The 16,872-nt window shown below is 33.9% G+C and overlaps 1 protein-coding gene across 6 annotated transcripts in view; it reads left to right on the forward strand.

Annotated features, from left to right (window-relative positions):
• Positions 1-16,872, forward strand: part of RAVER2 (ribonucleoprotein, PTB binding 2) — a 77,457-nt gene that overhangs the window by 24,157 nt on the left and 36,428 nt on the right. For 3 of the 6 annotated variants that reach the window (XM_033113409.1, XM_033113414.1, XM_033113415.1), the window contains exons 4-8: positions 2,343-2,534; positions 5,664-5,790; positions 12,812-12,897; positions 15,722-15,826; positions 15,987-16,098. In XM_033113409.1, coding sequence (XP_032969300.1) covers positions 2,343-2,534; positions 5,664-5,790; positions 12,812-12,897; positions 15,722-15,826; positions 15,987-16,098 — 622 coding nt within the window. The remainder of the gene's footprint in view (positions 1-2,342; positions 2,535-5,663; positions 5,791-12,811; positions 12,898-15,721; positions 15,827-15,986; positions 16,099-16,872) is intronic. The other 3 variants (XM_033113412.1, XM_033113410.1, XM_033113411.1) reach the window with 3 other exon arrangements.

Genomic DNA, 16,872 nt, shown 5'->3' on the forward strand with positions numbered 1-16,872 from the left:
TAGGTGTCAGAAATATAGATAATAGAAAGATACTCTCTCAGTACCTCACAATTTTGTAGAAGAGACTGACAAATAATTGTAAATCATGTATAAAGACTAATATAATGGAAGATAGAAAAGTATAATAAGGTTTAAAAGGAACATATAATTTTATCTTAATGGCGTCATGGTAAGTGAGACACTTAGGGAAGATCCTGAAAACCGACAATAGTGGTTAAGAATTTTCAAGCACTTTATCATAGTAAAATTTAATATATTCTACTAACTAGACAAAAATGCATCCTATATAAAACTTCTAATGTTACAGATGTTTGATAGCAACTATTGAACTCTTTCTCTCTTGCTTTCCCTTCTCTTCTTACCTCCCATCCCCACCCCTTTTTTCTTTAATCATATATTTTTTGAGTCTCTACTCAAAAAATAGGAAGCAGTAGGAAGTTTGGAGTTGGAGATATATGCATATATATGTGATTAAAGCCACCATCTTACTTTTTCTTAAATTTCCATCTCTCCAATCCCAATATAATAAGCATCAAAGAAACCATCCAAGAGCTTTATAAAATTTTATGACAAACCTTTTATCAAATCTTTGCTGTTATTGCAAGTTGATTATCTTATCAATATGTTATTCTTGGTACCAAGAATTGTATAGTGAATCCTGTATCCATACATAATTCTTTGTAGCTTTAATTGAGGCCTTTGAAACAAATATGAGGGGAAAAGCCATTTATCACAAAAATTGTACTTGAATTATTTGAATTATGAATCTCAGAGTTGAAGGGACTTGAGAGGTTATCTAGTCTAGCTTACCATCTCGTAAAAAAATGTTTGCTACAATATTTGTGAGTGACCATTTAGCTTCTGTTAAAATATTTCAAAATAATGGGACATTAACTAGATCACATGTCAGACCATTTATATATTTGAATGGCTCTCATATCGAACTGAAATAATCCTCTCTAAAACTACTGATGCTGTGGACGTAGATGATTTGGTCTTTGGAAAGACTTACAATGGTACTGTAACTTACGTAGGATGAAGGTTATCATGATGAACCAGGGATAAAAAATGTTTTAAAATATTAGTAAAAACAACTTTATGATGCTGTTATCAGTGGATCTGTTAAATTCAGGCTCTCTTGCTTGGTAGGTTGACCTAGACTATACTGAAGACACATTCTCTTACTTTGTGATCGAAAGAGACTAATGGCTTAAAATCTGACTTTAAGCTCTGGTTTGGATTATAAGAGGAATGGGGTTGTAAGAGAAATGTTTGGAAGAGATAGATGTTTTCCCTTTCGCTCATGTGATTGGAAAAAGCTTTATGGAGAAAAACATTTGAGGGCAGTTTTAAAGAGGGAATAATGTGAAGGAAAAACAGAAATTCGGTCTAACTATACAAGAAAGGAAAAGGGAGTTAAGCATGAAAAATAAGAGAAAAGAAAATTAGAAATTATTTAATTGTAATATTAACTAATGAGGTGCCAAATCCAAATAGAAGTATTGTAGATGTCTCTTCTCAAAGACATACCAAGCTGAATTTTATCTCATTTATCACTTTGTAGTGTGAATATTTAGACATGTTTATGATAATTTAGATGTCTTCAAAACTTAGAAACTTTTTAGTGTCTTATTTTGTTTTTATTTTTGCTCTTTGTACCAGTCTTTACAGTTCCAGGATTTTAGTATCTTCCTTTACATTTACAGGTGGGTGACTGGAAATAAATTGAGTTCTACGTTTTAGGAGTTTACTTAGGGCACTTTAGAAATAAAGGTTGTGAGTTGCATATAGTATTTTAATAAACCTAGAGCATAATTTTCCCAAATAAAGTTTGCTGTGGTATACTTGACCAAATTCCTGAGATATGCTTAAAATATTGAAATAAAAGTTGAATATGGTTCCTCCTACCTTTCTTGTCTTGATGATACAAATTTTACTTTACATAGATAATGTGGTCAAATAATTATTTCAGTATGTTTCATTGTCCCATGTATCTGGTGAATGTAAAGAAAGTTTTAATTATTGTAACCCCATATTTTCTTATAAATTATCACTTACATATATTTCTTAAAATATAGGGAATATTATCATTGGGGCTTTTACTATTAAAATTAGAAAAATCAAAGAATTGAAAAGAAATGACAGACTCTTGTTTATCACCCTGTCTTCCAGAAGCACTGTATCTAGCAATTAGTCAACTTCGATTTTTAGAGAGAAAGAACATTGTTTTCACCAGTGTCATGCTCTGCTATGTTTGTTCTTGAATTTGCAAATCATATACTGTACATAAATATTTCTACCTAAATAACAGAATTCCCTTTTAACCCAATGTATTGCATCAGCTTGCACAGGATGAAGGTAGCTACGTTGGTGGCTTTGCGGTGGTTGAATATCACAGTGCAGAGCATGCCGAGGAGGTTCAGCGTGCAGCTGTTGGTATGACCATCAAGGGAAGCAAAGTCCAAGTTTCCTTCTGCGCCCCAGGAGCACCAGGGCGAAGTACGTTAGCGGCATTGATAGCAGCTCAACGTGTGGTAAGTTTGTTGTTCTTTATTAGCATAGAGAAAAATCCTAATACTCTTTTAACCTATTCAAACTAACGATCCATTGATTGGGCCTTCGTTGCATTCCCATTGCATAAAGGCATTCTTCTTTCTAAAAAATTGGCAAATGGTATCTCGGTCAAATCAAGCCAAGAGTCATTACAAAAGAAGACACTGTGTGTAGTCCAGTGTATTTATCTTAGGAAATTTTTTGAAGGGATTTTATTCATTCAGCAAATATTTGAGTTCCTGTTGTGTTCTAAACTTTCAGTGGAACATGTCTCTTTTCAACATGTTGATAAGTATCCTGTGCACAAGTAGAGGAAGATGTGTGCTTCGCTTTTGCTCACATGGCACACTGGAGCTACTTCTCTGTTCTCATTGTCTCCTTATTCCTCTCTTTACTTCTCTGGTCTGGACTAGTCTCTGCTGACAGAGCCTATTCCTTCTTCACAGTTCTTACTCCTAGCACTTAGCATAGTAAATATTGGTTGGTTAAATGAAGGAAGGAACACACTTTTGAAGGGATCAGGGAAGACTTCATGACAAAGATAATATTTGAGTGTGACATTAAAGAATGATTTCAAAAATGTGTTCATGGGGGTGGAGAATAGGATTGCCAGATGCAGATTTTGCATGAGACAGAGATAAATTAAAAAGTTATTCGTTGTTTATCTGAAACCCAGATTTAATTGGGTGCCCTGTATTTTTACATGCTAAATCTGGATAGCTCTAAGGAGAGAGAGTGAGTGGTCAAATTCTAGGTAGAACAAAACCTTTCAAGCAGTAGTATGACGTGAATTTGCATGCCTGAAGATTGGTAAGTGGTCTAGGTGGACTGAGTGTATAAAGGGATGTCTGGTGAAATGGTCAGTTGATGCCACGTCAGGGAACACTACTGAGCACTCAAAGAAATTAGATCGAATTTGATGGGCCGTGGGGAATTCATTGCCTTTCCATGATTACTTCCAAGCATGTATTTTTGGTCCAAACTAATCTAAGCACTAAACCTATATTTCCAAATGATTATTAGAATTCTTCCTTTATGTTATATAAATAGTTCCAATCTCAACGTCTCCAAAAGAAAACTAAGTTTCTCTGGGACTTGCTTTTCTATATTCTGTAATATCTATATATAACATCAGTTCATCTGAACTAAAACTATCTGAACCAAAAACTCAGGTAATCATCATTGGTTTCCCTCACCCAGTCCCCAAATCTAAATGTCAAAAATATTAACAAATCCTTCAGTTGTACCTCCATTGATGTCTCTTAAATCTTTGAGACTTGTCAGCATCTTTGTTACTTTACTCAGGATCTCATCTTTTCTCACCTTGATGATTAGAATAACCCCCATGTCATCACCATGTCATTAGTCTTTCCGTTTCCGATCATCTTCCCTAATGCCACAAGAATGATCTTTCTCATCCTCAAATCAGATTATGTCATTCTCTTGCTTAATATTCTTGAACGCCTGCATAAGTTCAAATTTCTTCACATAGCATACAGGGGCCTTCATGATCGGATATCAATGATAGTGAGAAATCTTACATTTTTCTGTCTCACAAGTAATGCATCACATTTACATTTTTTGTAGGTTCTTGGTACATATTGTTTATCAAGTTTTCTGAGATAAAAAAATCATAAATACTGAAGTACTGAACTTTGTAATAGTATTTCTGTAACTATTGAGATAATTATGGATTTCTTCCTAAATTTATTAATATGCTCAATCACGTTGATATATTTTCTAATGTTGAACCATCCTTGTGTTATAAACCCTAATCAATAATGATTTTTTTCTAATGCATTGTTTTGATTAGATATTATTTTATTTGGTATATGTGCAAATGTGCTCATAAGTGAAAAATGCTTAAATTTTTTGTACCATCCTTATTTAATTTTGGAATCAAGAGAACACTGACCACATTAAATGATTGAAGTATTTTTTCTTCTCCTTGTTTTTTTTTCCCCATTACTATTTTTTTCAATTACAGTTGACATTCAATATTATTTTATATTAGTTTCAGGTATATAACATAGTCATTAGACACTTATGTAATTTATGAAGTGATCCCCCGATTAGTCTAGTATCCACCTGGCACTATATATAGTTATTACAATATTATTGACTATATTCCCTATGCGTACTTAACATCTCTGTCCCTATTTTGTAACTACCAATTTGTAAATACTTCTTAATCCCTTCACCTTTTTCACCCTGCTGTTTTCTCTCCTTGTGCTGGCCAGGAAAACCATGATCCTTCTGGGGCAACGTGGAGGGAGCCACATAGTTACACAACTAAAAAGCCCTTCCCCAAACCATCCTGTCTGTGGATCCAGGCTCTGTCACGCTCTCTGCTGATGTTTGCCTCCAGGCTGGGACCCACTACCTTCTATCCATCCAGGGATTTTTCATAAGTTTTGTGTCAGGTTCTCAGATCCATCACCCTATCCCTCTCAACTTCATGGTATCTGGGTTTGGAGAGGAATTCCAGTTGTGTTATCAATTCTCCATTTTTTCATGACTAGAAGTTAATAGTTTTCCTCTTATAACATGATACTAATATTCTCATGTATTAGGCTGATTTTTAAAACAGAACAATTTCACAGTTTTAGGAAGCTACCCACTTACATGTGTCTAAGGTCAGTTCATCTTTGACTCATAATAGGGTTTAAATTAATGAAATAAAGACCTTTATTAGAAGAAAATTTTGATTTGTCAGGCAGCTCACATTATTACACTTTAGATCAGCGTTATAGTAAGGCTCTTCTATGGCATCAAAGTATTCATACTGTGTCAAGTTGTCTTCTAGCTGATAAATTCAGATCCCCTTGGCATCTTCCTACTTGTACAAAAAAATTTATCTTACTAGTCCTCTTAAAGCCAATTTGTATTTAACTGAGACATTCTGTGAGGATTTCAGTATATGCGATATGGTAGAATATCTTAACATTATAATTAGGAACTGGTAGAATGTACACAACAAATGTATAATACAAAGCAAATTGTGTTTATCATAAAATAGATCTTATCAGACGAATAACGATTTCTGGAAGAAAGCCTTTAAAATTTCATGTTGTGTATTCTAATATTTTCTATTTCTATATTTATTGAAGATGCACAGTAATCACAAGGGCTTACTTCCAGAGCCAAATCCTGTACAAATTATGAAGAGTTTAAATAATCCTGCCATGTTACAAGTTCTTCTACAACCCCAGCTCTGCGGGCGAGCTGTTAAACCAGGTAAGCGCCAGGTGCACCGATTAAATGTAGAACGTTGATATGAAGTAAACTGCTGTTTTGCATGAAAAAAAACATTGAAATTAGTCCAAAAAATACTAATTTTCTAGGACTTATCAATGGATTTTAATTAATGATCTGAGGTGATAATATATTTTGACTAATTTTTGTAGATATAATTTGTTTATGTGTTCCTCGTATTTTTTATGTATTTTTTTTTACCATTAACAAATATTAAATATTAAACCTTCAGTTTAGTTCCTACTTGATATGAATTTATTGACCAGTGTAGTATTAACACACTACACTATTTTGGACTATATCAACAGGGGTTATGATATTCTTTTATGTAACATTTTTAGCAGAATTACTTTGTTGGAAAGTGCTAAAGACCTGTTTCCTCTTTGCTTACTTTTTTTATTGTAAAATTGTTTCACTTTGTAGAAAATGACAAAAACAGTATTATTTTGTAAGCATTATGGAAATCTTTGTAGTATTGGTATACATTACATATTTATTTAATATACTTTCTCTGATAAGAGTTTACTTCTGAAATGCACAACTGTACATACACAAAACGTATATTTAAGCATTAGGAGGAAATGGATTCCTAAGTTTTAGAGTAAAAATACTTAGAGTAAATATGTCTATTCAGTTTCAACCCTAACTTGTCTAACACCAGCTAGTGGAGTGCAACTCAGTTCTAGCACTAACTCGCCAGAGTTAGCACTGACGCCGACAGTTAAGGGCTTAGTCCCCAACACATCTGCCCCTGCTTCACACACTAGCCGCATGTTCAGGGGGTCCCCAGGCCACGTACACTTCTGACCAACTGGCTACAAATGTGAGGGTTCCTACAACCCCCTCAGGTTGGATAATTTGCTACAATAACTCATAGAATTTAGGTAAGCACTATGCTTATGATTACAGTTTATTATAAAGGATGTGAGCCACATGAAGAGACACTTGAGAGCTAGGTCTGGGAGGGTCCTCAACACAGTTTTTATGATCTTTCCCCATGGAATCAGGGCACGTTACCTTCCTAGTACATCAGTGTATGCACCAACCAGGATCTCTACTGAACCACGTGTGATGTCCAGATTTTTTTGTTGGGGTTTTACTGAGTAGGCATGATTATTGTCCGTGTTATTGAACTCAATCTCCAGTCCCCTTCCTCTCTCCGGGGGTTAGGAGGTCTGGCTGATATCACATGGCTTAAAGCCCCAATGCTCTAATCACATGGCTGAGCTTCCTGGTATGACCAGCACCAATCCGGAAGCTACTTAGGAGTCCACATTGAGCCAACCTCATTAGCATAACAAAGATACTCCTGTTCCTGGGGAAATTCCATAGATTTCCTTCCATGAACCAGGATCAAGGACCAGTTAAATTCTTTATTATACAACATTCCTGGTCAGTACTTCATATAATCATCAATTATTTGTGTGGAATAAGCAGCTTTAGAGGTTTTCTGGCTGTCTATTATGCAATCGGATATCTCTTCTACAATTTTAATGGTGTAGAGATATCCTTCTTATGTCTTGGCTACTTGACGCATAAGAAACTCATTATTTCCCAAGGCAAATTTGACGAATTTAATTACTAGAAGGTTTTTTTCCTTATATTAGATGGTAATTCCTGTAGCTTTTAGCTGCTTATTATAGTTCTTACTCTGAAGAAACACGGAATAAATCTATTTCTTCTTCCATAAGAAAAACCTTCTAATACTTGAAGACAACATGAAACGTTAGTCATCTTTGGTTTTTTCCTGTCTTCTGTTCTCCAGATCAGTGGTCTCTTTTTATTTATTTTTTGACTGTGCAGTCTCATCAGTAAAATAAATTTTGAGCAGAGCTAATATATACAGTATATGTATCAATTACACGTCAATTTTATAAAAATGCACCCTTGTCAACTCGTATGTGAAGAAATTATAAAGCTTAGTATTTTTATTTTTTAAGATGAAAGTAAATATAAACAACAGATTTAGTATTTTCCTTTTACACCTTTTATACTGCTTTGGAGACCACAGTTCTGTATTTGACTTTCCATAACATGTCACAGGATATACTCTTTAGATCCTCCCACGAGTTGTCCTCTTGTAGACAAAGCCCAGGTTTTCTGGGTTGTCCTGGAATGTGGTGTACCCAGGCATGCACATGTCCCGTAGAAGGGATCTGATTAGCACAAAATGCAGTGGGATTTCCTTCCTCTGATCATTATAGTTCTGTTAATGCACTCCAAGATGGTATTAGTGTTTAAAGAAGTATACCACACTCTTGGGTCTTTTACAAAGCATCCTCCCCACCTTTGCACTCTGGGCCATCTTTAGTAACTCCTCTCCAATATTATTTTTGTCTTTTCTTTTTATTTAAGAATATATATTCTCTATTCTCCTTTCTTCTCAAATTGATGTATGGCCATATCAGGTCATGCTTCTTTATTTTAGTGCTACTTCCACAATTTTAAGTAAGGTGTTTCACTGTTACACTGATAGAAACATTATTTCACCAAGCATGGCATTTTCTTTTTGTGGAGTGGTAAGGGAAGAGGATTAAATCTATGTCACTTAAACACACCAAGCTTCTGGAGAATGTGTGACGTTTCTTGGTGTTCAGGAAAGGCCAAGTGTCTTGTTAATCAGTTCCATTTATTCTTCCTTTACTTTGTCTTTTACCATATCTCAACTAGATCCCTTACTATACCCTGAACAGAGAGGCCTCTGAGCAAACTAAAGTAATTGTTATAGAGTACATATATAACATATATTTACACTCCTGCCCTACTTCCTTCTCAGTGTTTCATTTTTAAATAACTGACACATATTTACTTGTTTATTGTTTGTCTCTCCCTCTGGAAAGGAAGCTCCATAATGGCAACGTTTATCTATCTTGTTCATCTCAAGCTCCTAGAACAAAAATGCTGTTTATAGTGAAAGGCACTTAAATATTTGTTTATTGATGAAACCCCTTCCTTTACCTCTCCGTTCATACCTTATACGTACCTTGTTACTCACCTATGGTCTAGTCTAAATTCCTAACTACTGTTGCCTGCCTTCTTTTCTATCTAATCTCATCTACATACTGCCATCAGATTGATTTTTCTCCCAGAATTATACTGATTGTTATTCTGACCATACTAATCCTTTCTCTTCAATCCAGACCTTTCAACTACCGTAAAAAATAAAACAGGATGTAAATATTCTAGACTTCTTTTTTTATGTACATGTGTGTGTGTGTATATATATATGTATATTTTAAACCAGTGTGCAATTACTTATAGTTTAAATTGTATTTTTAACATCTTTATTGAGGTATACTGATGCACATTAATCTGCACGTATTTGAAGTGCATAACTGATAAGTTTTAACATATATATACGCCTATGAAGTTATCACCACAATCAAAATAATGAACTTACTATTACTCTCGAAAGTTTCCTTTTCCCCTTTGTAATCCACTCCTCCCCCACCCCCCAGGAAACCTCTGATTTGCTTTCTTTCACCAGAGAGGGGTTTGTAGTTTCTAGAAATTTATGTAAATGGAATTGTACAGTATTACAGTTTGGCTTCTTTCAGTCAGCTTATTATTTTGAGATTCATCCATGTTCCAGCATGTGTCAGTAGGTTTTTTCCTTTTTAACAATGTATGCCACTCCACGATTTGCAGATTCATTGATTTGTTGATGAACATTTAGATTATTTCCAGGCTTAGATATAAAATTGCAATGAATATTCATATGCTAGTCTTCATATAGGCTTATACTTTTATTTCACTTGGGTATATATGTAGTTGTGGAATGGCTAAGTCACATGTTTAGGTTATGAGAAACTCTCCCAATGTGATTGAACCATTTTGCATTCTGACTGTCAGTGTCCAGGGTTCCAGTTTGCTCAGTATTCTCACCACCAATGCATATGTTTGTCCTTTAATTTTAGCCCTTCTATTGGGTGTATAGTGCTATCTCACTGCAGTTTTAATTGGAATATCCTTTTTGACTAATGATTTTGAACATCTTTTAATGGGCTATTTTGCCATCTTTACATATTCTTTATTAATATTGCTTTTAAAATATTTTGCAAATGTTAAATTGAAATGTTAAATTGAATTGTTTATCTTCTTCTTAAGTTGTAAGGGCTCTTTATTCTAGATACAAGTCCTCTCTTGAATACATGGGCTTGCAAATATTTTCTTCCACTCTGTAGATTATCCTTTTATTTTCTTAACAGGAAAGAGCAAAGTTTATTATTTTTACAAAGTCCAACTTATTATTTTCTTTTATAATTTGTACTTGTGTCATATTTAAGAAATCTACCAAATTCAAGATCACTAAGATATCCCCTATGTTTTCTTTGAGAAGTTTTATAATTTTACCTCTTGCGTTTAGATCTGTATTCCATTTCGAGTTAATTTTTGTTTATGGTGTGAGGTAAAGATGCAGGTTAATTGTTTTTTTACAGTTCTTCCAGCATCATTTGTTCAAAAAGGTTATCATTTTCCATTGAATTTCTTGACACGTCTTTCAAAATTCAGTTGACCATGTATGTATGGCTTTATCTCTGGACTCTATTCGATTGCATTGATCTAAATGCCTGTCTTTATACCAGCGATAAATTCTCCTGGTAACTGTAGTTTTATGATAAGCTCTGAAATCAGTTAATGTAAGTCCTCCAACTTTATTCTTCTTTTCCAATTTGTTTCGATTATTCTAGGTTCTTTGTATTTAGAATCAGCTTTTTGATTTCTATGAAAAATGTCTGCTGGGAATTTGATTGACATTGAGTTGACTCTACTAATTTGGGCAGAATTGACAACAATTTTGAAGCTGAACCACATACTTGTATATGGTATATCTCTGAATTTATTTAGGTCTTCTTTAATTTCTCTCAGAAATATTTTGTTGTTTTTAGGGTACAAATCTTACACATATTTTGTCAGATGTGTTCATAGTACTTTATATTTTTTGATACTATTTTAAATGGTATTGCGTTTTACATTTAAATTTCCTATTGCTTGTTACTAGCATATAAAAGTACAATTGATTTTTTATATTTATCTTGTATCTTGCAACATTGCTTATTATTTCTAGTATGTTTTTGTCCTTAGGATTTTCTGTATGGACAATCATGTCATCTTCAAATAAACACAATTTTTTTCTTTCTTTCCAATATGTATTCCTTTTATTTCTTTTTCTTGCTTTCTTGTTATAGGTAGAAATTCCAGCATAATTTGTGCATTGAACTGGTCAGAGTGAATATTCTTGTCTTGTTCTTATGAAGAAAGCATTCATTCTTTTATTATTATTAAATAGGATTTTATTTTCCAAACTGGGGACTTTCCCTTCTATTCCTGTATTGCTGAGAAATTTTACCATGATAATTGCTGGAATTTATCCATTGCTTTTCTCCACTTACTGATATGATCATATGTGGTGGGTTTTTTATTTGTTGGATTTTTTTTTTTTGGTCTGTTAACATGATGAATTACATGTTGATTGATTTTTGAATGTTAAACCATCCTTTCATTCCTAGGGTAAACCTCAGTTGTCATGATGTATTATAATTCTTTGTATTTATTCTTGATTGATAGTGTTGTTCACGTCTTCTACATCCTTACTAATTTTCTGTCAACTTTTTCTATTAATTGTTGTGAGGGAGGGATGGGGCATAGTTGGAAACCTAGCCAAGAGCTAAAGGTAAAGAGCAGCTACACATGAGACTGTGGACATTTCCAGAGTGTTTTGATTTTAGTTGTTGTTTTAAACTGGGAAATACTGTATTCAGTGAAAGCTGTGAAAACTATATTTTAATGTTTTATAACAAAATACAGTGACTTCTGAAAAGAGGAAGTGGTGTTGAGATTTCAAACTGTAATTGTAAATTTGTCTACCTTTCAGTTCTAGAAGTTTTTGCTTTATATATACTGAAGCTTTGTTACTGGTATAGAGACATTTAAGATTGTTGCATCATCTTAATGAATTGACCCCTTTATCATTATGAAATAACCATCTTTATCCCTCTTTACTAATAAACAGTGTCTTTATAAGCAACTCAACCTAATGATCTAATCTTCCCACCACCTATGGTGAAACGCTCATTCTAAAGAAATCACTTTCTAATGGTCAGTTTTCCAAACATGTAGTGGACTGCCTCAGCAAGTAATAAAAACTTGTAACAGAGTTTTTAAAGCATGGGATGAACTTGTGGGGATGTGATATAAAAATTTCAAATATTTTTGATCATTAGATTATATGCTTTTTGAAGTACTTTCTAAGTCTGACCGGTGGTTTTAATCAATTTTTGTATTGCTAGAGAATTTTGTATATTACGACTAATAACAATTTATAATAATTTGATGAAATTGCTTTATATATTTTTTATCTCATGGTTCTTTTTGTCTATATATTGTCTGTTCTTAAAACATCTCTTCTGATATGTACTCTGGTATTTCTGGTATTTGTGCTTTTAGACAAAGTTGATAAAGAGTATGGTTATCATTTATTCCTTTTTTTCACTATGTACAGTATTGTTGTTTCTTTTGTTTTATTTGTTTATTTTTGTGCATAAATATTTTTTATGTACGTGTATTCTCTTCTCAATTGGATTGTAGTCTTTTCAAGGACAAGATTGTGTTTTATCCTTCCCTCCCCCCTACTCCCTGCCAAAATACCCCAAAAACCTAACAAAACCACTGGGCAAATAACACGGGTTCAATTAGTATTATACTTAGTACAATGTGGAATTAGTTTTGTTGCCCTAAGTATTAGAGAAGAGAAAGACTAGGTTTGGTGTTTTGCATTATGACAGAAGGTGTTTGAATTTTAAGTCAAATTTTAGGGTTGTATTACAAGGAAAGAATCCTCTCACTTTTTGTGCAGTGACAAGGTCAGTATATAAATGAACTTGCAATGAATTTGTTAAAAGTTTAAATAAATATTTATTGACCTTTTTTGGAGTTCGTTTTATATATTTTTTCAATTCCATGTATATCATAAAGTTAAATTTTTACTTTTATTTTCTTAAAGCAGTTCTTGGAACACCTCACAGCTTGTCACATCTGATGAATCCATCCATCTCCTCCGCATTTTTACATTTGAATAAAGCACATCAGGTATATACATAGTTTGCAATACTGAAGCATCAAAAATTTTAAGTGAATGTTTTGTTTGTTCTTAATACGTAAAATTTTCAAGAAATGAGTATTTTATTTTAAAAAATCCTTAGTCATAAGTATCGCTACATAAAAACATAATGAGTACATTAGATCAACTTAAGCTAATCAGAGCAGCATAGTTATGTATATTTATTGATTCCTATTTGTAGGGCATTAAGAGGGGAAGAGGTATATTTTCCTATAAGTAAATCAGTACAGTCATGTGTCACTTTACAATGGGGATATGTGCTGAGAAATGTGTAGTTAAGTGATTTCATCGTATAAGAACATCATAGAGTGAGATTACACAAACCTCGACGGCATAGCCTACTACATACCGTGTTTCCTCGAAAATAAGACCTAGCCGGACAGTCAGCTCTAATGCGTCTTTTGGAGCAAAAATTAATATATTAAGTGAATGTGAAGGCCTAGGACATGATCGTACACTAGTGTAGACTTTCTAAACATTGTACACAGACTACACTGTATTACATTATATAAGACCCAGTCTTACAGTGAAATGAGACCGGGTATTATATTATATTAAATATACTATACTTATACTATAAGACCGGGTCTTATATTAATTTTTGCTCCAAAAGACGCATTAGAGCTGATGGTCCAGCTAGGTCTTATTTTCGGGAAACACAGTACCTAGGCCATATGGATATAGGTCCTAGGCTACAAGCTTGTACAGCATATTATTAATGCTGAATACTGTAGGCTCTTGTAACACAATGGTAAGTGCTTGTGTATCTGCACATGGAAAAGGTACAGTAAAAATACTGTATAAAAGATTAAAAAAAAAAAGGTACACCTGTATAGGGCTCTTAACCACGAATGGAGCTTGCAGGACTGGAAGTTGCTCTGGGTGAGTCAGTGAGTAAATGGTGACTGAATGTGAAGGTTAGGACATGACTGTACAGTACTGTGCACTTTCTAAACATTATACGCTTGGACTACACTAAATTTATTTTAAAAAAATATTTTTCTTTAATAATAAATTAACTTGAGCTTACTGTAACTGTAAACTTCAAAATTTCTAAAAATTTTTCACTCCTTTGCAATAACACAAAGCTTAAAACACAAACACATTGTACAACTGTATGAAATATTTTCTTTGTATCCTTATCCTGTAAGCTCTTTCCAGTTTTAAAAATGTGTTTATTTTTTTACTTTTTAAATGTTTTTGTTAAAAACTGAGACACAAACACACATGAGCCTGGCCTACACAGGGTCAGCATCACCGATAACATGTCGTCCACCTGCACATCTTGTCCCACGGAAAGTCTTCAGGGGCAACAACACACATGGGGCTTTTATTTCCTACCACCATCTTATATTTGGTCCATGGTTAACCAAAACGTCATCATGCAGCATATGACTGTAGTTCAAAACAAGTCTTCTTACGTTTTCTTAACTCAAAAGAGTATTTACAGAAAGAAAAGAATGAATGAACAATAACTCTTAATTCTTAGAACTTACTCAGTGTTATAAAAATGATTCATATATTTATAAGAGTAAAAATATTTGTTTTACCTTTTCCAGGCATTTTAAAATGTGTTTGTAGATACATGTATCTATAATATTGGAGATGAACATTACTCATTAATTTCAGGTACTGTTAAGGCTGTATCTATATAGAAGCCTAATTGCAAATCAAACCTAATACATAATAGATGATTTATGTAGATTAAATGAATGAATGTCTGGTCCTAAACCCAGCTTTTTAAAGGAAAGGCCTATCCCTTACTTATATTGCATTCTTAGAATCTAACGTAGGATCTTGTACATATAGGGTCTTTATTTATTCATTTACTCAACATAATTTATTGAGAATCTAACATGCACTAGAAACTCTACTTGTCACTGACCATTCATTGTCCCTGTTCTTACAGAATTGCAACAAATACAGAAAACAAATGTTAAACAATTAGTTACAATAAGATGTGAAGAGTGATATGAAAGGGGTGTGAAGAATATTGACAATATTGTCTTTATTTTAGAATAAAGACCAAAATGCTTCATTTTGCCTTCAGGGCCTGTCCACACTGGCCTCTCCTGCCTCCAGGGCTCCTTGCTACAACTGTCCTAGCTACAGTGGCCTGCTATTGGTCCTCAAAAGACTTTGTTCCCTTCTCCTTACGTCTTTGCTCCTGTGGTTCCTTCTGCCTGGAATACTCCCCACTCCAACACCACCTAATTCCCCAGACTTCACCTCCTTATTTCTCCGCAGCCTTCAGCTCTCTGGAAGAGTTAGCTCCTCAGGGAAACCTTCCTTGAATTTACCACTCTAAATCAAATTCCCCTACTATTTGTTCCCATAGCTCCTTGTATCATTTGTAATTACATGTTTTTATAATTAATGCCTCCCTTCCTCGGGACTATAAAATCCATAAGGGTAGTTCCTATTGTCACATTTCTCACTATATAGCACAGTGCCTGGCATATAGAAAGTGCTCAGTAAATCTTTGTTGAATGATTAAGTGAACAAATAAATGATGGAATGGCACTGACATTAAAGCCAGAAAGGGGTAAGGGGAGGGGAGGGAGGAAGGAAAAAAAAAAGAAGGAGTGTATGTAGAATTAGTTCCATGACTGTATGGTCACATCTTGTATATCATTAAAAGAAATTAATTAGTGTTGCCAAAAGTTGGAAAGCGCAGTATGAGGAAGCTGTTGTTTCGCTCAGATCAGCTAGCGAATTAAACCGTATGAATTGGGTTATATGACAAGCAGCTTTTGAAAATTAAACTAACTTAATGTTCTGTCATTTTCACAGAGCTCAATTATGGGTAATACTTCTAATTTATTCCTTCAGAGTCTTTCCCATGTTCCCCTGGCACAACAACAGTTAATGAAGTTTGAGAATATTCATGCTAATAATGTAAGTATGGAATTATTTTTTTCCTTTGAAATGAGTTCCTTTTTTTCCTATAATCAGGCTGTTGGTCAGATTGTTTGTAAATTTTCAGTCGTGTGGCCTTTTTATTCGGTTCTATCCTGTTGCCATGGGCAAAGTCTTACTTTCTTTTCTTCTTTTGCAGAAACCGGGCTTGCTTGGAGAACCCCCAGCTATGGTACTGCAGACCTCAGTGGGGATAGGGTCAGCGCTTCCCTTGAAAACTGAGCTGGGTCATCATGGAGAAGCACATAAAAGTAAATGATGGGTATTTACTGAGAAGTCAGTGAACAGATTTGAGATTTAAAGATAGTCTATATGATACTTTTCCTTACAGGAAGGTCAAATTTGAGTTTTTATTCACTCACTAAAAATTTTAAGAGCCCTCTTGGCTTTTCTATTTGTAACATTAGGTAACTATTGATAAGTTATTGATGGACTTGCTTCTATGCCAAGATTTTCCCTGTTGGATGTACTTTAATATTTGATGAAGGTTCACAGCAGCATGAGGTAAAGACACTGCTCCATTGAGACTGACATGAAGCCCCATGGGCTGACGACATGTTACATAGGTACCCATTTAATTTTTGCCTGGATAAGAAACCCTGAGCTTTTACAAATTAATATCTGGTATTTGTAAATTTAAAGTTTGATTATTTGTATCATTTGTAAAATGTGATTTCCAAATTAGTATTAGAAGAAAAATAATATGTGTATGATAGGAGCATGGTGGTTCCCGTGATTTCTTATATGAATACGATTTTGAAAGACATTTTCAGTTTGAAGTTTAATTGAAATTTGTTTGAAGTTAGCATGCTGAGGGAAAAGAGAAGTGTCCCCACTAATAAAATTTAAAACAATATGGCTAACACATTTAGCCTCTTGTACATAAAACCAACAAGTCAAATGATCAAATAACTCAATCAATTCTGACTGTTGGTATTGACTGTGGGGAAAAGTTAAACCAGTAACCAGACAGGTGTAGAAATTTTTATGGTATGATGGGGTCTGAAAGCTTATGCAAATGTTTA

The sequence above is a fragment of the Rhinolophus ferrumequinum genome, chromosome 9 (genome assembly GCF_004115265.2).
Source record: "Rhinolophus ferrumequinum isolate MPI-CBG mRhiFer1 chromosome 9, mRhiFer1_v1.p, whole genome shotgun sequence".
Classification (NCBI taxonomy): domain Eukaryota; kingdom Metazoa; phylum Chordata; class Mammalia; order Chiroptera; family Rhinolophidae; genus Rhinolophus; species Rhinolophus ferrumequinum.